Raw genomic sequence first — 25,071 nt, forward strand, 5'->3', positions numbered from 1 at the left:
GTCTGAAAATGTTCTCAGTTCCTGTATAATTGATTGCCGGGGGAGGAGGGGCTAGAGCTGCACAGTAGACGTCTTCATTGTTGGTGCTACACATCCTATTTAGGGAACTTATAGGCTGTAATATTGGGAGAATGAAGCTAATGTAAACATCATCTATAGTTCATGAGTTTAACTTCTTACTTGCTCAAGCTTTCAATGATTAGTTTCCTTCATATCTGTCTTTTGTATTGCCCCTTACATGTAGAGTTCTCAGGTTCAGCAGCTTGTTTCACAGCCTGGCTTTAATCATTGCTGGGTGGTGTCTCCTGTTTTCTTTGAAAATACTCAACAGTTTTTCTTCAACCAAAAGACTTACAGTCTTCTTTGATCTTGGCTTTGCCATTCAATCTGAGCTGCTTGACATAATGCTTAAGTAAAGGTTTAAAGAAAATTCACACGCTCAAGTAATTCATGAATATGCCTGTACTTAAAGAAGGGGAAGGAGAGAGAGCCTTTACTGACTGATCAAGGAGAAACTGAATTTCCAGTTAGTGTGCTAGAAAGAACTTGCTTAAAAATCCTGAATTCCAAATACTTTATTTTGTCCCCAAATTACATCTGAGATGCTGATCTTTATTTTGATGCTGCTTTATGGTCTCTGGAGTTTTTTGGTTTGTTTTTAATTTATAACTGTTCTTCCCTCTTTCGCCTAGTTTTGTCATGCTGGAAATATTTGGAGCAAAATCAAATTCTGGTAAAAAACAGATTTATTACGTTGCTCAAAGTATCTGTATCCTGCTCAATGGACAGCTGTGATCATCACAGAAGAAAAGTATTTTGTGAAAGACAGCATGGACAGCAGACTATGTCATTGGGAAAGAAGAAGATAGTTTCATAGCAAATTTGTAGCAAGCTTGGAACACTGTCAAGTACAGGATGACAAGCAGCAGACGTGGAAATGTTCAACTTCCACTACCTTTGTGATCTAACTCCTTTGCGCTTATTTTGCAATGCTTATCTTTTATTTAGTTTTATGATCCAAACTGGAAAAGAAACTATTTGAACAGTAGGGAATGGAAAGTGTCAGCTTACTTTGGTTTTGACTAAATCATTTTCTCTTTAACCTTCTTTTCCCTCTCATCTGTCTCTTCCTCCACCCTGGCGCCTTCTTAAGTTTTTGACTATTTCTGGTCCAAGTAATCTGACAAGAGAGATGTTCTGTGGGTTAGTGTCCTTTCCATTAAAAGTTGTGGTAGAAACAAAGCAGACGAGCTGTCCTGTCTGCTGTATGTTTGTACGGTTGCCCAAGCTGCTCGTCTAATGGGCTTCTCCAGGGAGCATGTCCCAGCTCTGGCCAGTGTTGTCTTCCTGTCCTCCATGTAGTGAGTTACTGCCTTTTTTGGTTGTGTTGTTTCCTCCCTTGAATTCCATGAAGTGGACGCTTCTGAACAACTCCAGTTAAGACCAAGACTTTTAGGATTTTTATTCCTCCCCACCCCCCCAAAAAAAGAAAAAGCCCAACACTTGTTTATATAGTGATCAGCCTAGAGAGATTCTGGGCTCAGCTGGAGTCTCATGAAGTTGTAGTGATGACCATTTGTATTTTTTTTTTCTTTTGAAAAGCTGATAAAAATGTCTTTTTTTCTATTTCCCCCCTTCGTTTTTAAACACTGTGTAGCTAAATGAGCCTTCATTTTGGAGACAGGAATTGTAAAGGATGTAACTTAATGAATTTGTGACTTGCTCATTTTAATAGTTGGAGACTGTTCAATAAAGGATTTTGTGGAAGATTTGCATGCACAAACACTTACTCACTGAATCTAAATAAATTTTGGTTGCCGTAAAGGAGGAGGATGCATCTTACCGTGACCTGAACAGAAGCTGTTCCTGCAAGTTGTTGGAACACAGGGTTTTTCATTTACCTGCCATTTCTAGCCTGGTTTTGGCTATGGGCTTTAAGAATATGATCAGAATTGACCTTTCCTTTCTTTTCCACTTAGTGCGTTTAATTCTACGTGGGTAATAAGAATATTTTGCTCACTTGGTAAAATCTTAATTGCAGCATATTCTGTGGTGTTTATGTACCATGTCAATCCTAAAGGTCTGTCTGATCTCCTAACTAGTCCTTCATATGGTTTTAAAATTTGTGATTTTTTACTTAGTGATGAAGAATAACTTGGTTTATTTTGTGGTTTAGTTTTTATTTTATCTTTTTTGTTATTATTTTTATGGAGTATTGATGATTGCTTTCAGCCTGTTGAGAGCTAGGTGAAAGTGTAATAAGATGTGGAGAGAGAAGCTGTGTAGTGAGTTTCTTTTAAAATGTGCTCTCCTAACTAAAGTGCAAGAGCATCTCAACAGCTTTGGAGATATTAATCTTGGATTGACGTTTGCTGCGTTCTGCAAGATATAATGTAAATATAATTTTGAGTATTATATGTGGGTGTATGTGTAAGAAAGGTGGATAAAACAGCTGAGAAATGTGGGCAGGATTCAGTAATTGAAGTCAGAAAGTGAATAGAGGCTATTATTGTTTTATACTGTGAATCCTCTGAAGCTCCTGTGCTTTGAGTCATATCTTCTTGACTCCACATGCACTCTGTAAGAGGGAGAGAAGAAGACAATAAGAGAGGAAAAAGGCAATGGGACATGTAATGATTATTTTCTGTGTGCTTTGGAAGGATGTGAGAGGGGAGTGTGTATGCACATGTGTGTGTGACTGGGGTAATGTTTGAGCAGAAATTTCACATACAGTGGCTTATTTACCTATTTTAAACCTAAATGTTTCAGTGAACTTTCTGCCCTCAAAATCTACACTGAAAAAGAAAAAAAGACTTGAGGCAGAAGAGGGACTGTTGTCTGTAGTATAACAGTGTGCTACTTTTGGTAGCTGTGAGGAACAGACTTACTTTTTTTGGCAAGGTAGTCAGGCATGAAAGCTTTTACCAATCTCTAGAAGCAGATGTGATCCACAGCCCTGATACTGCAGAATTTCATCTACAGATTTTGACTTGTTTACCCAATTCATTCCTCCTAATTGAAAAAGCAGGAAAATAATGTAAGCTACCATCTTCAGCTGCAAAATTGAAAGAGTGAAAATTGCGTGAAAAGAAAATATTATCAAATAAAAGCACAAATATTTGTAACTCTGAGGTGATAATGATGCCGATAGTGTCCCCAGTACCTCCAGCTGTGTAGTTGTCTTCTGTAATAACTTAAACCATTCTTGTAAGAAATTGAAGTGCTGGCTAAAATAACTCCCGCAATTATGTATAACAAAAAGGTAAGGAAGCTGGTGGCAACAAATACAAACCAACCATTTCAAAAATGCTAGTGAAGGTTAAAGTATCTGACAAGTCTGTGGCTCTGGGGCTAAAGGACAACTGGCTCCTTTGTCGGAAACCAATTCAGCCATAATGGTGGTGGGGTGGAGGAGCCCGGACTCTCCTTTGCTACCGTTCAGTACCATGCTAACACTCTGCTCTAGAGCCCTGCAATCTATGAAAAATTCCATTTGGGTTTGCTTTTGGTAGTAACTATTAGGTGTTTAATCTGATACTCATCCAACAGTGTTGTGAAAAAACTGAAAAATTATCTAACTTCGTAAATATTAACCAACCTGTTATCTAAGGAAAATTCAGTCAAGTATAACATAATTATGTTATTTCTATCTTATTAATTAAAACTATTGTGCCATACTTCATGTTTTGCAAAGTTGTTGCTTTTAAAGAGAGTTATTTGCTTGAGAATTTCAACTCAGACCAGTGATAAGTGGAGAATTCAATACTGAGGGTGATCAACCACAGTAGCAGCTTACCTAAGGGTGCAGTGGATTCTCCATCACTTGGAGTCTTCAAGTCAAGATTAGAACTGTTTCTAAATGGTATCTTCTGGTTAAGCTGGCGTGTGTGAGATGGGTGGGGCAGTTGCTGTGAGGTTCTAGAAGGCGCTATGGGGGAAATCGATGGGTTTGTTATCAAGGTCACCATAGTTGCAAAAGGTGAAAAATCATGACCTGCATAGTGGGAGCATAGATGAGGAAAATGTAAAGGCTATTTCTCCAGTTGCCAAAGTCCTCAAATCTTTGCTTCTTTGAGTAATACGTTGAACTCCTAGCTTAACATTTTTATACAGGTAGTTCATTTTAAATGCTATGAGGACTTTACTTCAGGCTCCTCTTACTTCTAATGTGGTGGATAATTAAGATTATTCTTATGCCTTGCTGTGATCTGTGCTGCATTTGTCTCTTCTTCACAGTAACTTATTCTCTCAAACATTTTTTTTCCTCTTTAATTTTTCCTTGGAGAGTTTGGTTGTGTTGCTTACAGTGTTGATGTTATGAGTGCTTATGGTGGCATAAGGAGAAGAGGGGAGTGAGGTGTGGGGGAGAAAAATCACCTTTCTCTGGGGACAGAGAAAACACTGCTTTCAACAGTAGTGCTGGTTTATGCTACTTTAAATACAAGTAGTTATGCTGTAAGATGACTCAATACTCCAGAAGTACATCTTAAAGATGAACTAAGATGTAAAACATAAGTCCTTTGCAGAGCAGGTTAGCTCAGAGAGCAGATTTTTCCTCTAAAAAGGCAACATGTCAAGCCTCTGCTACTTAAATTCCTGTGTTTTTTCTCTAGCATCTTCTCTGTGAATCTATTCTGTTCCTACAAGTGCTGCTTGATTTAAAGTAAATGTCAGAAAGGGAAATATGTAGCTGTGAAACTACTAACATGGAATGAGTTTAATTCCTTTAAGTGACCTATCCATTCTCGGCTTTATTACTGCATGGTCACTGCTTCCTTCAGTGCTTTTAAAATTGGAGCTGAGGGAGGAGAAGCTTTGTGCACAACTTGACCTTCCTCAAAATGAATAATTTAGGGACTTGACTGGAGAGGCAGCTCTCTCTTCCATGTTTCCATTTATCCAGCCTAGGCAGCTTACTTCAAGTTCTCTGCATGTTTTTCTTTGCTTGTCTTATGAAGTTCTTTCTCCCTTAGGCTTTATCCTATATCTTGCTTTCTGAAAACCAGTGTACTTGTTGCCTTAACAGCAATCTTCCTCTTGCTCAGTTTCCCCTTTCTTTTGAAGGTGCCACCAAGGAAGAGCGGGGAAAAGTGGAAGTCCCCTCAGCTTTAACATCAACACAATCACATTTCAATTCTGTAGCTTAAACCACAAACCTCTTTAGCTACATATACCTCTGTGAGAGTATGGAAAGGAAAGAAGGGCTGAGGAGGAGGCAGGCTGATTTCTGTGGAGAGTTATGACTGTCTTTCAGACTGGCTGTTGCCATAGCAGACCTGCAGGGCTGAAGGCTGTGCTACCTGACTGAAGTAAAGAAGTAAGATCCAGTCCTGGAGCTGGTAAGGATTCTGAATGAAGAAAATAAACAGATTTCCCACATAGTGGAAAATGTTGTGAGTTTCCAGTGATGAAGATCAAAGTCTGCTAGAAGTGGCCTGAGGATGGGGTAGGGATAAACTTTTGGAAAAGTAGAAGTTAAATCTTGCATTTGAGTTCCTCTCTTGTGCTACTATTTGGGGACAGAAGCATGGTAGCATGTGGGATTACCTTGCAGAATTAATGCATAGATCCTTTGTTACTGATTCAACTTGTGCAGTCAGTGCCAGGATCTGTGGGCACAAGAGGGACCAAGTATCTGAATATTATGTATGCAAGGTTAATGCAGCAGAAGTAAGAATGTAGAGGTATGGGGAGAACAGTGAGCTGCTGTGAACATGATCCTGAAATGGGTTGGAGGTTGCTCACTCATTTTATTTCTTACCTAATTAAAATACTTGGAGAGAGAATTGGGGAAAATTACTAGTTTGTGTGTTTGAGAGACTTGCAGTGTAGAATGTCTGATAAAATGGCCCAATATTGACTACAGAAAGAAATGTTTGAGGATTGTTTTTTATTAAAACTCTTACACTACAAAATCTCTAAGCTCGAGGAAATGGTATACTAAAACAAGGTCTCAGGATTAAGCATACAGAAGGATTTTTAATTTTACTACTGTCTGATCTACACATGCTGGTGTTGTGTACTAACTATCATCATCTCTTTGGGGAACTAGAAGACAGAAAACTCCCAGGGTCTGTATGGTTTTGGTCATCCATTTGCTTGCTGTCACACTTGGCATCTCATATTTTCACTCTACTGTGTTTCTGAAATGTAGGAACTATGGCCATCTTCTTGAAAGAGGCATTGGAGTAGATTAATTCAGACTTGAAGAAAAAACTGATCTGATTCTTGTAGTGATAGTGTGGTTCGTAAGTTGCTTTGCAATCCTAGAGTAAGCGAAGTCTGTGATTCAACTTGACTTGCCTCTATGTCCGTAGTCAGCTTCTCTGCCTGAGAAGGATTGCAGGAAAACTGAAAAGTAAATCTATGCTGGATGAGTTTGTCAAGTACTTTTACAAGTGTAAAGGTGGAGGAGGGGACAGTGTTATTTACCTTCCAAATAATTTGAGTCAAAGGTGGTAGCAGAGTGAAACACCGAGGAGCTAAGACTTGTTTGGAATTCCTTGATTTCAAAGTCTTCAGCCTGCTCATTCCAATTGAAAGCTCTGAAAGCTTCAGCCCTATTTTACAGATACCAAAACCAACCAAACAAAAAAACCCAAAACACAAAAGAATAAAAAGCTAATGGCAATTAATGTATTAATGAAAGCTTCTAGTTTTAATGGCTTTCATTTGTGTATCCAGCAACTAAATGACTTCTGCTTGATTGTAATTTTAAATATTGTAGAAGATGGTGATGACTGTCCTCAGAAAATGAGAAATCAGAAAATTTAGGTTTCAGTTTTGAGCTGTTTTATTTCTGCCTTCAAGAAAGCTGATTTGGCCTCTGCAAATAAAAGCTAATGTAGAACTGTGCAGAAGTGAAAGCAAACACTGTAGTGCATTCATATCTGCTGTTGACTCTTGTGCCATCACTTCTGGGTAAAGATGATCATGCAGCCTTAGCTACCAAGACCTCACGAATACAGCAGGTTGTTGTCAAGTTAAGATGATGCTTTAAAGAACCTTTCTGCTGAGAGGCTTTCAGAAGCATAGCCAAAAAACAAACAAACAAAAACCCCCAAAACCAAACAACAAAAAAAAAAACCACCAGGGAGCTAACTCTTCTGTTTTAAAGAAGGAAAAGGACAGGAAGGACATGGGCAGTGGGATGATGGTGGGAATACAAGTTCCATGTTTGGGTAGCCTCTGGAGGTGGTAATGTCATCTGGCCCACTCTGCCTGAGAACACAGCTCTGAGGATGCTGCTACTGATTGTGGTGCCAGATTTTTTTCTTCTAACTTGTGCCCTCTGATTTTGATGTCAAGAGACTGCAAGATCTTCTCCCCAAACTTTGGATAGAATAATATGGTCATTCAATGTAAGTTTAACTTCAGGCATGCTGATTTTGTCCTTGTTTGTCAACCTGTGTTACTTTGGTGTTTCCCATGATCAGACTGCAGTCCCTAGGTAGCATTGTGATACACCATTTTCATTTGTCTTACTACATTTTTTTGTTAATTTAAATGTTTCTCCATGTTGGACTGAGTTAAGACTGTAGTCTTTATGCAACATTGCTCCTGTCTTGGTTTTGACAAATCAAGCCCTTGGAATATAACACTTGGCAGGCTTCTGGGTTGAATGCTGGAAAGTATAAGATTATATGCAGGCTGTAAAACACCACACTGCATCCGACCACGTAAATGTGAACTCTGCTATATACGATATGATACTGCAAGGATATTGTTTTAGAGGTTCTGTCCTGTCATTCTGTAATGCAAAGGTGTACCTCTGCATTGCCTTTTATTTAGGATTTGGAAGGCAAACAGATGATGTCTGGAGAATGAGCTTTGCTGGCAGAACTTCTCTTGTATGCTCTGTTCTCAAATGTGTTGTAACTATTGATGGAAACACTGGCAGTTTGCGAAGGTGCTACATATAACTGCCTTGGCAGGGACAAGGCAATATGGCAGATAGCGAGACAGTGGACCTTGAGCTGCTGAGGGAGTTAATTTGCATTTGTTAAAACCAAAACATATGGCCAGTCTTCGCTAACGAAGATTTTGGGAAAGGTCTTTTACCTTTCAAGCCTGCGCAATGGATTTTTTTTAGGTGAGACACAGCATGTGCTGAACTGAGCCCACCCTTTAATCCTAAGGTTCATCTGCCGGGGCCAAGCGAGCTTGGACAATGGCAGTGAGGTCCTCAGGACGTAGGTTTGTTTAGAGTGACCTTCTCATAGATGGATGGCCTCACAGGGCTGACGAGCTCCATCTGCCCAGGGGAGTATCCCTGACCGGGAATCAAACCCGGGCCGCGGCGGTGAGAGCGCCGCATCCTAACCACTAGACCACCAGGGGTCCCTAAAACCAAAATAAGCTACTGCCTTCAACTAGAACTGCAAAAGCAGTACAGATTTGATTGCATTCTTCCCTAGCAATCTCTAATAGTAGATGCAGAACCCATGAAATTGTATACTGAAGTTTTGGGGTATGCAGAACCCATGAAATTGTATACTGAAGTTTTGGGGTTTGTGTGATGGTGTTTTTTTTAAATAGCTTTGTGGTGATTGCTTTCCTATGAAATAAATTTTTTAACTGGAGAACTAAGTTTGTTTACAAATTAAAGTGTAAATGTGAATTCAAGGTTTGTGAAGGTTAATGTGTGTGATTTATTGTTTGTTTTTTTCTTGTTGTTAAGCTTATTGCAGGGATTGCAGTGATGGAGTAACAAACTGGTTAAGTTGCTACAGGATTTGTGGGCTCTCTACACCTTGCACCACAGCTCTTTAAGAAGAATGACTGTTAAATAGTAATTTCAAAAGTTGGGGGAGCTTAACTCCCTTGGGTTGTTTTGGTATGGAAAGTGAAAAGATTTAGAGTTTTTCCTGCCTAGTGAAAATACAGGTTATTTACAATGAAGTGTTGCTCATTCAGTCCCTGAGGTTGTGGTGAAGATTACTTTTGGATTTTTTTGTGAAAAATTTTTTTTTTACTTGGAAACTTGAATGTTGCAATTCCATGGCTCTGTGGAACTGCCGGCTCAGTCTGCCTCTCTGCCCAGCCAGCTCTGGGACTGGACAATTGCCGGCTGGTGCAGAGAAACCAGTCAGTTATAAGCATAAAATAAAGATCCTTTTAAATGTGCTTGGCTCAGTATGTCCTCAAGAACCAGCTTAACTAATTGCATTTTAAACCTCAGCAAGAGGAGCCAGAAGTCCAGTTTTGACAGATGTTCTTTGCTTTGTTTTGCTTCAGCAGCTCAGCGATGATGATAAGTCAGTTGCCCAAATGTAGGCATCTAGCGCTGCTCAAAACTTCTCAGTATTCAAGACCCTATATGGGACCAACGGGTATGATGCCGGATCTAGGGGAATCCTTCACCTCTCTGTAGCTGTGACAAAACACAGAATTTGTCTGTGCTGAGGGGAAGTGTAGGTACCTGTGATTAGTCATCTGAATTCCACCCTAAATCTCCTTTGCTTTTTCAGCCCTATATATCCCTCACTGCTCCTCTACTCCATTTGATAGTACATGATTACAATGTCCCATGGGTCTGTACTGGAACCAGTACTCTTAAATATCTTTATTAATAGACATAGACAGTGGGATTGAATGCACCCTTGGCGAACCCTTGCAAGTTTGCAGGTGATGCTAAGCTGAGTGGTACAGTTGATTCAGTGGAGGGAAGGAGTGCCACCCAGAGGAACCTCAACAGGCTTGAGAAGTGAACCTGTGTGAACTTCATGAAGTACAACGGAGTTGAGTGCAAGGTCTGACACCTGAATCACAGGGGAATCATCAGTGTCAGTACGGGCTGGGTGGAGAATAGATCAGGAGCAACCTTGCAGATAAGGACTTAAAGATTCTGGTGGATGGAAGACTGGATATGAGCTGACAATGTGCACTTGCAGCCCAGAAACCAACCATATCCTGGGCTGCATTAAAGGCAGAATGGCCAGCAGGTTGAGGGAGGTGATTCTGCCCCCTACTCTGTTCTCATGATATCCCGCCATCCAGCTCTGGGGCCCACAGTACAAGGAAGAAACGGACCTGTTAGGCTGAGTCTGGAAGAGCGCTGTGAAAGTGACCTGAGAGCTGGATGACCTCTCCTGCAAAAAAAGGCTGAGAGCACTCAGATGCAGTTCAGCCTAGAGGAGAGAAAGCTCTGGAGACACCTTATTGTGGCCTTTCAGTAATTAAAGGAGACATAAGAAAGGTGGAGAGAGACTTTTTACCAGGCCTTGTAGTGTAGTAGGACAAGGGGTAATGGTTTTAAACTTAAGGAGGGCAGAATTATATTAGATAGAAGGAAGAAACTATTTGGTATGAGAATTAGTATGGCAGTGGTGAGCTACTGAGGTTGCTCAGAGTAGTTGCGGATGTCCATCCCCAGAAGTGTTCAAAGCCGGGTTAGATGGGGCTGTGAGCAACCTGATCTATGTAAAAGATGTCTCTGCCCACAGCAGTGGTATTAGAACTAGATGATTCTTAGAAGTCTTTTCCAACTCAAACCATTCAATGATTCTATATTATTACAACATTTTTAGTGAAACGCTGAGTTTCCGTTCCAATAGCATAGACCGTATTTTGTTGCTAGATGTGTAGTGCTCTTCTCATCTTCAGCTTTTTAGCTTTCCCTGTTCCCACAATGTTCCTGAACTTTGCCTTTGTTCCTTCCATAATGTTTCTAGAGCTATGCCTTGTTTATCTGCCTAAAAACGCATTTAAGCTATTCTGTTCTTTTGCCTGCTTTGTTGTATGACTGCATCAATAAAGTCCTCTTCTAAAGAGCACTTCACAAAGTATTTGTCTAGATTTGCAATGCATAGTAAAATCTCCTTGTATAACATAATTCTCATGAGTGCTGCACTCTGTCTCCCGCTAAAATTGTTGGATTTTGATCTTCTCTCCAAGAGTTTGTGAGTTATAGTTGCTTTTGAATTTTGCTGTTTGTTTTTTTTTCTGTGCCTCTGTGTAGTTGCTTATAGTTTCTTCTGGCATTTTTGAGTGACTCATGTAATACATCCTTGACAGGAACACTTACCAGAACAGATGAAAGACATTGTAATGAAAATAACATTTTCTGGCAGCTGCCAGTCTAAATGTGTATCTGCTTCAACTGTAAGCATAAGGATTCATGAGTCCTACAGTCATCAAAGAGGAAACATCTTTCTGGGCTGGGAGAGTCCTTCATGGGACAGAAAAACTCTGCAGGTTCTTGTCCCAGGTCTGTCCACCACTGAACACAGAAACATTAGAACCTTGTACCCCACAGGTTTGCACCACATTTTCAGATTATCTTACTTGACTATAGGAGTTTGATTTTATTTATTTATGTCCCTTAAAGATAATGGTAAATTCTGTAGCATGCTGAAATATTAGGCTTTACTTTATTCCCTTTATTTTGGGACTGTATACCATGCAAGTTGATTTATGTCTTAAAAAAGCTTGCTTTGATATCTGTCTCTGAATGCTGAATACTTTGTCTTGATCCAGAAAATTATAGGGGCCAAAGGAAATTTTTCTTGTTGAAAGGCACCTTGTAAAAACAAAAATTTCAGTGTTGGGAAAACTGGTTCTTTTCAAAGCACCAATGAAGGATCCCAGGACAGAGCTGGAGCGTTTAGTCCTGGAGTGGAAACCCTTGTGGTCACAGCTGAATTCTGCTGCCTGCTCAGACAGTTTACATATTTGGAATGATTTTTGAAGCAGTAAGTCAGCTGAAGTGGAGCTGCCTGCGCAGAAGTACTGAGAAACAGGAATGTGCCTTAAATCAGTTTTGAATTTGTTCTTTAAAATGCCTTATCTGAGACTGGACAGAAACATTCTGCATTTTCAAACCTTTAGGAGATGCATATGCCTATTCTCTTGTCCTCAATCCAGAAAGAACAGGTTTTAAGAGTGGGGGAGGGGTGGTGGTGGTGATAAGTGCCCTGTGCTATTATAGGCTGCCATGGGACTGAGCCCAGCCAAATCTTCCTTTTGAAGCTGTGCAGGTGTGTAGAAGAGAAAGAAAAATGCATGAGGGCAGGCAGGCCAGGATGATGGACCATGTGGTCCAGTGGTTATTTTCAGCTGAGAGAGAGAGGAATGCTGACATTCGGCCTCTGGTTTAAAACAAACAGAAAGAACAACAGCAGCAAACACCACCAAAAGAAAAATAATCAAGAAGAAAGAAATCAAGCTAAAACCTCCACCCAGGTATTTTTATACGTACTCTTTGTCTTTGACAGGAGTGGTGTTTGTTCTTTCAGGATGCTCTCTAAATTATCTGAAATACTGTTTTGAAGCTGCTCAGGCAGAGGATGAACTGCAACGGGGGGAATATTGTGTGTTTTGGGAAGTTATTGAAAGCCCTATGTTACTGTTCAGTACTGGAAGTCTGCCATCAGCCTGGGCTGAGAGGCTCTGATGAGTGAGGGAGAGGAATGTCTCTTCTGTGCATTGATCAAATGTAGGTGTCTGAGAGCTTGCTCTTGCAGCTTTGATTTCAGAAGGTTGATATCATGAAACTTGAAGCAGTTGCAGAATAGAAGGGTATCCATGCATTGGCAGCTGATGGAACACTGTTCTCAAGATTTGCCTTTATCAAAGTCCTGAGACTTTTTGTTTATCTTGAAGGATTTATTGTAAAGTACTAAGCTGCTGCAGCCTAAGAGAAAGAACAGCTGGCAGGTGGCATCAGGGAGTTTCTCCCTGAATCTGGTAGCTACTTTTGAGAGAGCTCATTTGTTGCTGTTTCACTATCAGGAAGGACACTGAAAGGTTTCTTTTTCTGGTGCTCTTGAGCTACTGAAGCCATTGGTTCATTAGTAACCAAGGAGCAGAAGCATTTACAGGAGAAGCTCCTAGAAGCTGGCAATAGCCTTCCCTCTGAAAGAAAAGTTGTTTTGATCCCGTTTGTTTTTCATGAAGGGTGAGGAATTTGTGCAGAGTGATCCAACTGCTGATGAAGTAAGTATCTTGTAAAATATTACTTGGGAAGCAAAATTAGTATTATATCATCTGATCAGTCAAACAGCCCTACAGAAGGGACCAAGAATAAATGACTTTACCTCAGAGGGTCACTTAGTGCTGTGTAATGTCAGATAACTACATTAAACTCAATACTGGGCAGCATAATATGGGAAGAGAATTTGATAAATACAGAAATCGGGGGAATGTCAGATGTCCTAAAGTATGATCTTATTTTATGATTTCTGGAAAAGGTATAACTTGAGTATGCTTAATGATGTCTTTTGAACTATCTATAATAGAGACAACAGTGTAATTTTTGATGTACCTCCTTGTCCTTTGGCATACCTTCAGTACATAAAGGAGAGTAACTGGACTGTCAGATGTTGCCTATAGTGGGTTTAGGTTCACTTATTACATAGAAGTTGAACTAAGCAGTTATAATACTGGGTTGAATATCTTCTCTTGGATTAGAGTGAGAGCTGAACAATAAACCCTGCTTCCATAATAACGTCTTTCTAGAACCTCTTTTGGTTTTCAAAAAGCATTGTACTTGAAGGACTAATCTTCAATAGGATTGCTTTGTCGTGTGGTAAACAGTGGGTCAAAGGACTCTGCTAGTGTCAACTGGTGTTGGGTATTTTGGCTTAGTGTTGAGTTTGCCTTTTTTTCTGCAACAATTAAGGAAATGTAATCAACCCTACAAACTGGTGATTGTAGCAGCAAGATTTGTAGAATTTTTTTTACAAATTTGTAGTAACTCTAGAGAAATTGGATCTTGGCTGATGGGCTCGGGGAGGTAGTAGTAGCATCTTGCCAGTCATATGCTTTCATATTTACTTCAAGTTAGAAGTGGATAAATGTGATGACTAATTCCAGGGGAAGGTGAATTTGTTCTGTGAACAGCTGGTCCTGTTGCAGTGTTGTGCTGTGCTACAGCCCCTGTTTTCAAACTTCTGCTTATAGAGGGCTGTTGTGGCAGGCTGAAATATCTTGTTAGGTGGGAAAGCACTATCAGGAGGGTGACTATATTTAAGCCCCACACAAATTAATTTATTTAAGTTTGAAACCTGAAAATAATTCTTTCTTGGACAGGAGGAATCTCATCCCAATAAATGAAAGATGCTATTGGGTCCCAGCAGATTGTTGTGGGGTAGCCATGTTGTGTTTTGCCCCATTTGGGCTGTGATATGAGGACAAAACTGTAAATTGCAGCTTATGTCCATGCTATGAATTGAATAAACAATTCAATTAGCTGACTGCTGGATTGGCTTTTATTGATGGAAACCTATATCTTATGTTACATAACAGATGATTTAAAAGATCTATATTATACAGGAAAGAATCTTAAGTCAGAATGAGCATAAATCTGGTAATGTGTAATCTTCACCTATCTTGGACTTAGTTGCTGTGCTGATCCTGAGCAAAATAGCCTTGAAATAATGTTGCGTTGGACTTTTCAAAAAGGGCAGTGAAATTTAAAAGTTACTTGCTGGTGCCGCTGAGATAAAAGGCAGGAAATATGATCTGAATCCTCTTCTTACAAGGTAGGTATGTCATAGTTACTATCCAAGGGAAGAATACCAAGGCCATGCCAAAGTGTTGTTTAGTACCAAGTTGGTTATCTTTTGCTTTTGAACACTATGATTAGCAATTTGGAGGTTCCAGTGGTTCGAAGATTACATTGCAGAGTATGCTGAGTTGGAAGGGACCCACAAGGATCATCAAGTCCATCTCCTGGCCCTGCACAGGACCATCCCCAAGAGTCACACCATGTGCCTGAGAGCATTGTCCAAATGCTTCTTGAACTCTGTCACGCTTGGTGCTGTGACCACTTCCCTGGGGAGCCTGTTCAGTGCCCAACCACCCTCTGGGTGAAAAACCTCTTTCTTATATCCAACCTAAACCTCTCCTGACACGACTTCAAGCCATTCCCTCAGGTCCTGTCACTGGTCACCACAGAGAAGAGATCAGTGCCTGCCCCTCCTTTTCCCCTCATGAGGAAGTTGTAGACTGCGATGGTCTCCCCTCAGTCTCCTCTTCTCCAGATTGAACAGACCAAGTCACCTCAGCCACTCCTCATGCGGCTTCCCCTCAAGGCCCTTCACCATCTTTGTTGTCCTGCTTTGGATGCTCTCTAAGAGCTTAATATCTTTCTTGTATTGTGCTGCCCAAAGCTGCACACAATATTCAAGGTGAAGCTGCCCCAGTGCAGAGCAGAGCGGGACAATCCCCTCCCTCGACTGGCTGGTGTTGCTTTCCCTGATGCCCCCCAGGACATGGTTGGCCCTCCTGGCTGACAGGGCACATTGCTGTCTCATATTCAACTTGATGTGAGCCTTTAAAGGCAAGGTGAAGTCTTGCTTGTTATTCTGAAATATTAGAAGTATGAAAATATTGTAACATAAGTGTTCCCATTTAAAAACAGACAAACAAAGACAAAAGAAATACAAATGTAAGGAGGAATTTCTCATTCTATTGCATGTGAGACCTTATATGTGATGATGGGAGAAGAGGAAACAAGACAACCCCAGGAGTCACCAGCTGCTTATGAAGCTCTGAGAACTCTCCCTTCCACTTTGATGCCATTTCATGGTGTATTTTTCCTGCAGGTTTATATTCTGTGTGCTCAGATTTCACTGTATTAGAATATTGCTTTTGTGGCATTGAGCACCTTGGGTCTGTATGGATATTGTTTTTGTTTCAGCAGGAATCGTTTCAAAGATGTTGAAAAGTGATTAAAATGCTTTGTTTCAGTAGGTCCTATGAAGACAAATGATGGCTATGGAAAGAGGCTTTCCTATGAAGTTTTTAAGGGTTTTTAAGGAATTCTGTCTTCAGACTGTTCAATGTGCTAATTTAAAGTGTGCTCTCTAGAGATTAATTACACTTAATTGTATACATACACTGAGAGACTCCCAGTCTCTCTCCTCTTGCCCATCCTAATTTTTCTCCATCTGTTTTAAGCTCCTTTGGCTGCACCATTACTCACCTCCCTAATGTCCTTCACCCATTCATGCCTTTTGACTCCTCCACCTTAACCAATCAGCTGTGCTTCTATCTTCTCCTCCGCTATCCTTCTGTGATATATTTTCACCACAGCAAAACTACTGCTGTTTTTCCTCCTGTGGTTGAGTATAACTAGGAAAAAAATCCCAAACAAAGCCACAACTACATGCTTTTAGCAACAAAAAATATAGTTCTGAGTTTAACAAAGCTATGTTTTTTCCATTTGCTCCAAATTTTAGGTGCTGACCGATTAACCTTTGGCTTTTATATGTTCCTTTAGTGCTTTGTTGCAGAAGGAATTAAATAACTTTTCAAGAAAATACAGTATCTCTTATTTGAGTAACTACTCACATGGTAAATCTGTGGCACTGTGTAATGTGATTCTCATTCATGTGGGCCAAAAGCCCTTGGAAATAGAGATTAGCATATATTAAAAGCAAGTTTAAGTCAATTTGTCTGGTAAGAAAGCATGGTATTTAGCTGAACCAGAGTGAACTGTTGCATAGGGAGAACAAATGATGTGGTCTTGGAATTTGTATTTGATTGTCTTATTGCAACTATAGATAACAGAAAACTGTCTACCAAATTCGTCATATCCGCAGAAAGGCATGTCTAATTAATTTTACTCTTTCAGTTTGCTAATCTTCCTGTTAGAGTTTCTTCTCACATTATGAAAAACCAATATAAGTAGAATGTTTTTACTTTTTCATTAAATGAAGGGATAGAGGCTTGCTTTTTCCTCAGCTGTAATTAAAGCTGGTTATTCCTGCATTTGTGAAGGCAATAGATGAAAACTTGATTTAGCAAAAGATACTTTAAGGCTTGCTGACTCCAAAAGAGCAAATTTTCTTAATGCAAGCAGTTTTAGGGTATTGTCAGGATATTTTAAAAGATAGAGTCTCATTTCTAAATGAAATTCTGTATGCATCTTTATCTTGTAATGATTTTAAAAGCTGAATTTGGATTAACTTGATGTAGTAGTCATCAACATGCTTGATCAATAGTTACTTTTTGGAAGATGTGTGACATTTAGTGACTTCTGAAATTATTCTGAATTGTAATTTAAGAGTTCATCCAGAAAATGTCCTTCTGATTCCTTTATTAGTGTTAATCGTGTGATGAGAGGACAGTGAAACAGTCCTGTGTAACTTCAATAACCACCTTTGTAAGATGAAGACCTTTAAATGATTCTATGGTTCTAAATTACATATAACCTGAAAGTCACTTTTTAAAGACTGCCTGAGAGCAACTACACTTTGAAAGCTGTTCTTCTCCCTGTACTCTGGTCATCTATCCTTTTTTGGCCTACGTGGATCTGTAAATGGCATTTTAGTTTTAGTTACTGATTATCTCTTTCTCTACACACACCTGTCGACCTAATTTAGGTGACGTTTTCTTTCCCATTCAGGTATATTGAGCATAGATCACTACATTAGAGGTTTGTGTTTCCATAGGCACAAGGAATTAAAATTCAGTGGAATCCATTCATTTTATGATAGGGACTTTAGCCCAGACAGGCTTTGCAGCATTTATTGGCATAGATCAGATTAATAAAATCAGGCACACAGGGTCAGAGTTTCCAAGATCCACAGACTTGTACTTGTTTTGACTTCAGGGAGAGCTGGCTGAATTCTAAATTATGGCCATGAGGCCCTAGCTACAGGTAAGTTATAGGTAGTTATTCTTGAAGCACAACACAGGTATCTACTAAGTGTTGTACTTATCACATGTACAAGAGCATATTTGTAAGTAAATGTGGTGGCTTAATCCAGGCAAAAGCATTATGCATATGGTGTTTGGGGTTTTTTCTTTTCTAACACTTTTTTAATTGGAAGGATACAAATGAAGAGAACTTGAGGTGGCTGTAGTCCAAAAATATCAGTTCTACTTCTGTTCTTTTATACCAAGGTGATTCCACTAGTGTCTAAATTTTGGTCACATTGGTTGTAGAAGACAGCATTTGGTTTGGCTTTCCTGAAGGGCAATATAGTTTTAAAATTACTTCTTCATTTTAAAACAATTCTTCCTGTGCCCTGGTTTTATTCTAACCATCTGAGAAAGGTTTAGACACACAAGCGGAAAATAAAAATTAGCAGTTGAAGCTGAGAGGGTAAAACTGCAAGGATTATTTACTCTCATGCTTCACTAAATAAACTGATGGACATCTGGGATTAAATGAATGTACCCTCACTCAGTGTTAGTGTGTTGTACCACTACGTTCATGCTGTTGGTTGTATGTCTGAGACATCCATGCTGGGCCTTTCTCTGGAAAAAGAAGGTTGAGTTAGCTGCACTGTTAATCACTTCCAGCCTGCTAATCCTGTACATTACATTAGTAATTTGGTTTATACGAATGTGAAGAGAGGAGAGAAGGACTGATTTCTAGAAACTGATTAAGTTTCTACTTAAATGCAGTGAGTAAGCTGGATCTCTGTGAAGCAGGTGGGACATCTGCTAGGGTTGAGTGAGCAGCCAGCGCTGAGTTAGCTGCTCATTCTAATAACAGCTAATTTCCTTTGTCCTCAGTGGAAGTTTGTACAGACTTTTCCCCTGCCCCCTCACTACTTGGGTTAGCTGATGGTGGAACCTGCAGCCTGTTGAAATGTGCAAAAAGGAGGTCCCTGTTCTTTCTGCAGTTTCAGGAAAAATATGCTGGATGCAGAGAAAAGCTGCTTATGGAAGAAAAGATGAGTTGCAAAAGCTTTCATCCGCATTCTGGAAGAATGCTTGAGGAATATCTGCTGAATATAGTGAACTAATTTGGTTTCATTTATGGGAAAGCAGAAATACTGCTTTTGGAAAGAGAATCTCTACTAATAAAGGGCTTACTGCTGTCCCTGTCTTTTCTTGAGATGATAAATCACACAGTTGGGGCATGTTCAAGAGAGCAAGGCTAACTCAGTTTGGGTTTCAGCAAGGGTATGGATGTATGAGGATATAGTTTGTGGGTTTTTCAGTTCCTCGTGGTACAAATAGAAAGGGATTTCTATACAAATAGAAAGGGATGAGAAGCAATGCTGTTTTGTCTTTTTGTAGTCATTTTCACACTCACCTACTCAGTCTACATGAAAAGCCATATGGTTTAAATTCCTGCAATGTCTGAGACTCATGGTTTCTCTTTCAGAGTTCAGATGGGTCTCTCTCTGAAGTTTTGCAGAAGTGGAAGGAATATCAGCTCCAATGCCAAAAATACTTATATGAGACACCCCCTATTGTGGCAGGTAAGCTAGTTTGGTCAGGATAGGATATATTAGTTTTTGAAATGCATGATAACAGTAGCAAGGTAGTGATTATGAACTTGAAAATACTTCTCCAGCTTACTTTCTGGTCCATTGCTTCTTTATCTCATTTGCTTCTGCCTGCTCTCTGGGGTACTCTTCCCTCTGCTGAGGAAGCATTTCATAGAAAAATTTCATTGTAAAGATGTTTGTCCTTAGGTCCAGAGTGTTTTGCAGTGGCAAGTGGTGGCTGTAGCACATCAAGCAACCCACTAATGTAATACCCCTGTAACTTTTATAGGGGGTCAAGGTATTAAAAAATCTGGAACCCTGCTGTTCCAATTGAACTAGGATTTTGTGGGTTGTAAAGTTGGTATAAATTATTTTGAGCATTGTAAAATGCTGAAATGGCTTTGGAAAAAAACAAGTGGCTTAAGAAAATGAGAATGTAGTTTTTGGGCTACTGTAATGTGCTGAGAACATCTGTGATGTGCCAGCATCATGGTGTTTAGAGGACACTGGTGCCTTGTCAGTGATACTCACAACTGGACATCATGTAACCTCTCCTGTGCTTCAGTGCATTTGTGACACACTCAAGAAAGATAAGATGGGTCTAAAGTTGTGTCTGTAAAGAATTATTTAAAAACTGTCAATATTCCTTGTCTTAACTATGTTATTATGGCAGAATGAGAGCAGGAGCTGATGACAGCAATGGCAGGGACACATTCATCTCCCTCTGCTCCATTATCCTGTTGAGCAGTTGAGTGCTGCCCTCTAAGAATGACAGCTTAATAAATCTGAAGTTGAAATATTATCATGTTGATTAAGCTGTAATGCAAAGTTATAGTTGTGTGTGTGTATTTTGTTGATGGATCTATATATTAGGCTAGACTTTCCAACTGCATGACTGTGAACCATTCTGAGGAATTTATTTAGTATTCATAGCAAAAATTATTTTAATTAAACTGAGACACAGAAGTGTGTAAAAGAGAAAAGATGGTAATGGATTAGTATTAATTTATCTTTCTTGCCTATTGTTTTAGTCTAAGACCCTGATCTGCTCTTGAGTTCCTCCCTGAAACAACAATTTCCTGTGTGGGAATAAACTCTCAGAAAACTAAATATCATTTAATTGCACATCAAAGCTTAAATGCATAATGCTGTTATGGCTTAAATGCATGTGTCTGTATTTTCTTTTATACTCTGCTCTTTAGTCTTTTCCTTCTTGCAGTATTAATACAAGTCAGTGGCACAACCCTCTCTTCTCTCTCTGCAGAAGGCAAGTTTTGCAACAGAACATTTGATGACTATGCCTGCTGGCCAGATGGACTGCCTGGCACCTATGTGAATGTCAGCTGCCCCTGGTATCTCCCCTGGGCTAATGCAGGTAAGAACCTTTCCTTTTAGGCAGAGCTTTAAACTAACACTGTTTTCCTTGCACAGTCTTAGCAGGGATAAGATTGGCTTAAATGGCTGTGAGTGCAGGCAGTTTTCTGTGACATAAAAGTAGGAATGGGGATTAGTATGATACACTCTATCCCTGTTTAGCCAGAAAAAATGAAAATGAGAGAAGAGATGGTTCTTAAAGGTTGCATTTAGTTTGGATTTTTTTTTGCTCTCATCTGGTTTTGCTGCTTGAGTAGTGGTGAATATTAATAAAATAGCTCTGTGGTGCTTGTTGAAGGCTATCTCACCATGATAATGGCTGAGATAGAAATAGAAAACTGAGATAAAAGTAACAAAGCTAACTGGTAGGTCATCCTGTAGTAGATACAGACAAACAAGTCTAAAGCGAAAGTGTTTTATGCTACTTCCTGCGCAAAAACTTATTTCTCAGAATGCTGCGAGATTAAGGCACTGTCAGTGGTTGCAAAGACTTTTTGTCTGTGAGGGACTGAATGTTGCCTTTAGATTTTACACCCTTATGTACCTGTATACTTGAAGGCAATATGTACTATATCACTTTGTCTTGTATTCTGTCCTTGAAACCAGTGACTTGTATAGCTAGTTCTTTGTAAACACACTTCCATGTTTTGAAGCCTAAATGAAACAGTTTTTTAGCTAGCTACCTTGGTGAGGAGATTGGCTTTGGCTTTGGACAGAGGATATTGGTTGATGAGTATGTATAAATCTGACTGATGGACATAAAGATGGTGTAAGTGTGGAGAACATGTAAGTGTTGCTATAGAAGGACCTCAGGAATGACAAAGAAAAGGGATGGGATGGTCTGGTCAGAGGTTACTTAGATGTGTTGGATAATGTGGGACCTGGGCATAATACAAGTGGTATGAAATAAGGGGTGAAGATTGTTTTGGGTCTGGCTGCATTGAAGACAACTTCCTTTGCAGGGGCCCATTTTACAGCTGAAAGTGTTGATAATGCACCAGTGGCTGTTGCTGAACCCTCATCTGACCAAAGGGAGATTCCCTACCACAGGATGTTGTGGTTGGCAATAAAAGCTCAAGGAAAGGGGGAAGAAAAGGGTAGAGGCATTCATGGTGGTGTTTTGTCTTCCCAAGTAATGGTTTTACATGCTGAGGCCCTGCTTTTCAAGAAGCAGCTGGACATCTGCCTGCTGATGGGAAGCAGTGAATAAATTCCTTGTTTTACTGAAGGGTTGGTGGTATGTACAGGTGAAAATCTCTACACTAATATCAGAATATCATCACAACAAAGGTTAAAAGTTTACACACACAGTAATACTGCACTCCTTATCCCTTCACTGCTAACCACGAAAGATTCTCCATGGAGAAATAACTATGTGGCAACATCTAGTCCCAGTTTTTCCCACTACCTCTCCCAGTTACTTATTTATCTTGACCTATAAGATTTTTCCATCTTACTTTCTCTCCCATCCTGTTGAGGAGGGAAAGTGGCTGGATGGGTGTTTGTCAGCCAACCAAAGTAAATTCGTCGTTTCCACCATGGTAGCTCCAGGGGCTGTGAAGAAGTCTCTGCTCTGGTGCCTGCAGCATCTCATCACTTCCACCTTCTGATCATAGTGCTTGTAGGGCTGTTTCTCACACTTATTTTCTCACCCCTCACTGCCAGGCAGTGTTTGGCCCTTCCTTGCATATGTTTTCCCTGAGGTGGCACCATCGTGGCTGAGGCGCTCAGCTGTGCCCCGCAGTGGGTCTTTGGAGCCAGTCATGTCAAGCATGGGGCAGCTCCAGCCTCTCCTTGCAGAGGCCACCCTGAATTACCTCTTCAGCCTTGCCTGCTTTCTAAGTGACCTCAGAAGTTAAAATGCTGTTTGCTAATCTTCTTCAGATTACTATTAAAGGTGTTATGCTTTAAGAATCGGTAAACAAGCTTTTACAAATGTATTAAATTGATATTTACTTTATATCTCATTAACATAAAATGATTCGATGCTGCAGAATTTCTTTCCAATAGTGCTTTTCTTTCTGGATACCCAAAACTCTTCACAGAATTTAACTTTCCTTTTAACCTGTTTACTTTCAGTTTTTAAGACCCTGGACACAGTTATTTGACTTCCAACTGCTCTTGAAACATCACTGCTGGAAAGAGCCAAGGTTTAACACAGTACTGCAGATTAATAAATTATTGGAATGTGCAATATCTTTCATACTTTTGGAAATAAGGGTTTTTTTTAAATTAATTATCCTGAAAACAGTGTTTGTTTCAGTGAAAAGAATAGCAGCATTTTGTAAACTCTTTGCTAGGGAGGACTGTGAAATACTTCAGAAATTCATTCAACTTCTGGATGTGTTCCCTTGTTGTATGTATTGCGCATAAACCTCAACCTCTGTTTTATCAACGAGGAATAAGAATGGAACAAAGAGGCCTTTCATTGTCTAATATAAAACAAGAAGTTTGTATTGGTGCCATCTGTGCAATTTAGGAACCTGAATTACCTGACAGTATTCTGTGACATCTTGTGGAGTTGTGTTCGAAGTGAATGCTAATGAGCTGCCATGATGAAGAGCTAATGTCTTTATAATAGAAGATCTAGAGCAAGAGGAAATTGAACACCCTGTGCTTTAAAGTGGCCACTAAAGCATGCTTATTACTTGTTCTTGCTTGGCCCCGACTTGGAATTTGAAATAGATTCTAGCACGGCAGGGTTTCCATCTCATCACCTAATGAAAACAGAGAAAATGAAAAGATGAGACCTTGTTTGAGGAGCACCTTCAAACCTTCAGTGAAGGTCATCATTAAGTATGAAGTGCTTTGGCCAAGTGTACTCATTTAAGACTGTTCCTTTGATTAAGAGTCAGGTTTTCATAAAAACCTTGCTGGGGGACTTCATGCCATATCCCCAGAAGTCCTCTGGGGATTGAATTGAGTGACTTGAAACTGAATGCTGTTTATGACGGGGTACTGAAATGAAGGTAGCATTGAGTGCAAGTCCCTATGATCTGACCACTTCTGTGAAAAAAGCATAGAAGAGCTGGAAGCAGGGAAAGGTGACCCAGGAAGCATATAGAGACACTGATTGTTCAAGGACAGCATTAGGAAAGCCATAGCCCACCCAGAATCTGACAAGTGATGTGAAGAGCAACAGGAAGGGCTTCTAAACAGATATGAGAGAAAATTTGGATCCACTGCTGAGTGGGGCAGGAGGATCTTGTGGCAAGGGATGGGGAAATGACTGAAGTATTCACTGCCTTCTTTACCATTACCTTACCGCTAAAACTTGCCTTCAGCAATCCCACTGAGATCGGTGGTGAAGTCAGGAGCAATGAAGAGTTATTCTTACAGGATGAGGCTTAGAATATAGAATACTTTAACAGGACATACACATGTCCACAGCACTTGGTGAGATATAGTAACAAGTGCTGAATGAGCTGATTGATGCCAGTGTGAGGCCACTCTTTATTATCTTGGAAATGTCATAGCAACTGAGAGAGATTGCTGCAATTGTCACCAGTCTCTTCAAAAAGTGCAAGGAGACAAGTCTGTGGACCTACAGAAGATTTGCCTTCTGTCAGTCCCCAGGCAGGTTAATGGAGCAAATAATCGTGGAAACTGTTTGCAAGCATATAGAGGACAAGAAGGTGATTGGGAGTAGTCAGCATGGATTTATGAAGGTGAAATCATGCTTGATGAACCTGATGAGATGACTAGTCTGGTAGATAAGGGAAGAGCAATGGATGTGTTTATCTTGACTTTAGTAAGGCTTTTGACGCAGGCTCCCATAACATCCTCATGGCTAAACTGATGAAGTTTGGGTTAGACAAAAGAACAATGAGATGAACTGAAAACTGAGCTGAGCTGATGGGCATATGGGGTTGTGGTCAGCAGAACAAAGTCCAGTTGGAAATCAGTACCCTAGTAGCGTACCCTACAGCTTGGTAGTAGTTGTATTAGGAAGAGCATCACTGGCAGCTCAAGAGGATGATCCTTCCCCTCTACCCTGTAGCGCATGACACATCCAGTTCTGGGCTCCCCAGAGAGACATGGGCATACTGCAGCAAGTCCAGCAAATGATCATGAAGATCAGTAAGGGATGGGAGTGTCTCTCTTATGAGATGAGACTTTGGGAGCTGGTATTCTTCAGCCTGGAGAGGAGAAGCCTCAGGGAAAATTTTACCAAGCTATATGTTTACAAACTGAAATACAGGAAATTTCCTTTTAAGATAATTATTTTACTGTGAGGTTGGTCAAACACCTCGGATAGGTGACCTGGAGAGGTTTTGGAGTCTGTCCTTGAAGAAGATGATGACAGTCTGACTGGACATGGATGTGAGCAACTTGCCCTAGTTCACCCTGCTTTGAGCAGGGTATTGTATTAGGAAATCTCCAGAGTCCTTGTCTGTTTTCTGTTTTGTAATTGTCCATTATCATCTTATTAAAAAAGTACATTAACTCTTGGTAACTAGTTACTGTCAGGTGTTACGAATTTCTCTGTGTGTCAGCTAGAATATGAGATGAGGAAAAGAAT

General features: G+C 40.1%; 1 protein-coding gene across 2 annotated transcripts in view; it reads left to right on the plus strand.

The window, feature by feature from the left end:
• Positions 1-25,071, plus strand: part of GLP1R (glucagon like peptide 1 receptor) — an 88,730-nt gene that overhangs the window by 10,854 nt on the left and 52,805 nt on the right. For both annotated transcript variants that reach the window (XM_027681877.1, XM_027681875.1), the window contains exons 2-3: positions 19,070-19,166; positions 20,440-20,550. In XM_027681877.1, coding sequence (XP_027537678.1) covers positions 19,070-19,166; positions 20,440-20,550 — 208 coding nt within the window. The remainder of the gene's footprint in view (positions 1-19,069; positions 19,167-20,439; positions 20,551-25,071) is intronic.

Source organism: Neopelma chrysocephalum, unplaced genomic scaffold (assembly GCF_003984885.1).
Source record: "Neopelma chrysocephalum unplaced genomic scaffold, ASM398488v2 Primary Assembly neopelma1_61b, whole genome shotgun sequence".
Classification (NCBI taxonomy): Eukaryota; Metazoa; Chordata; class Aves; order Passeriformes; family Pipridae; genus Neopelma; species Neopelma chrysocephalum.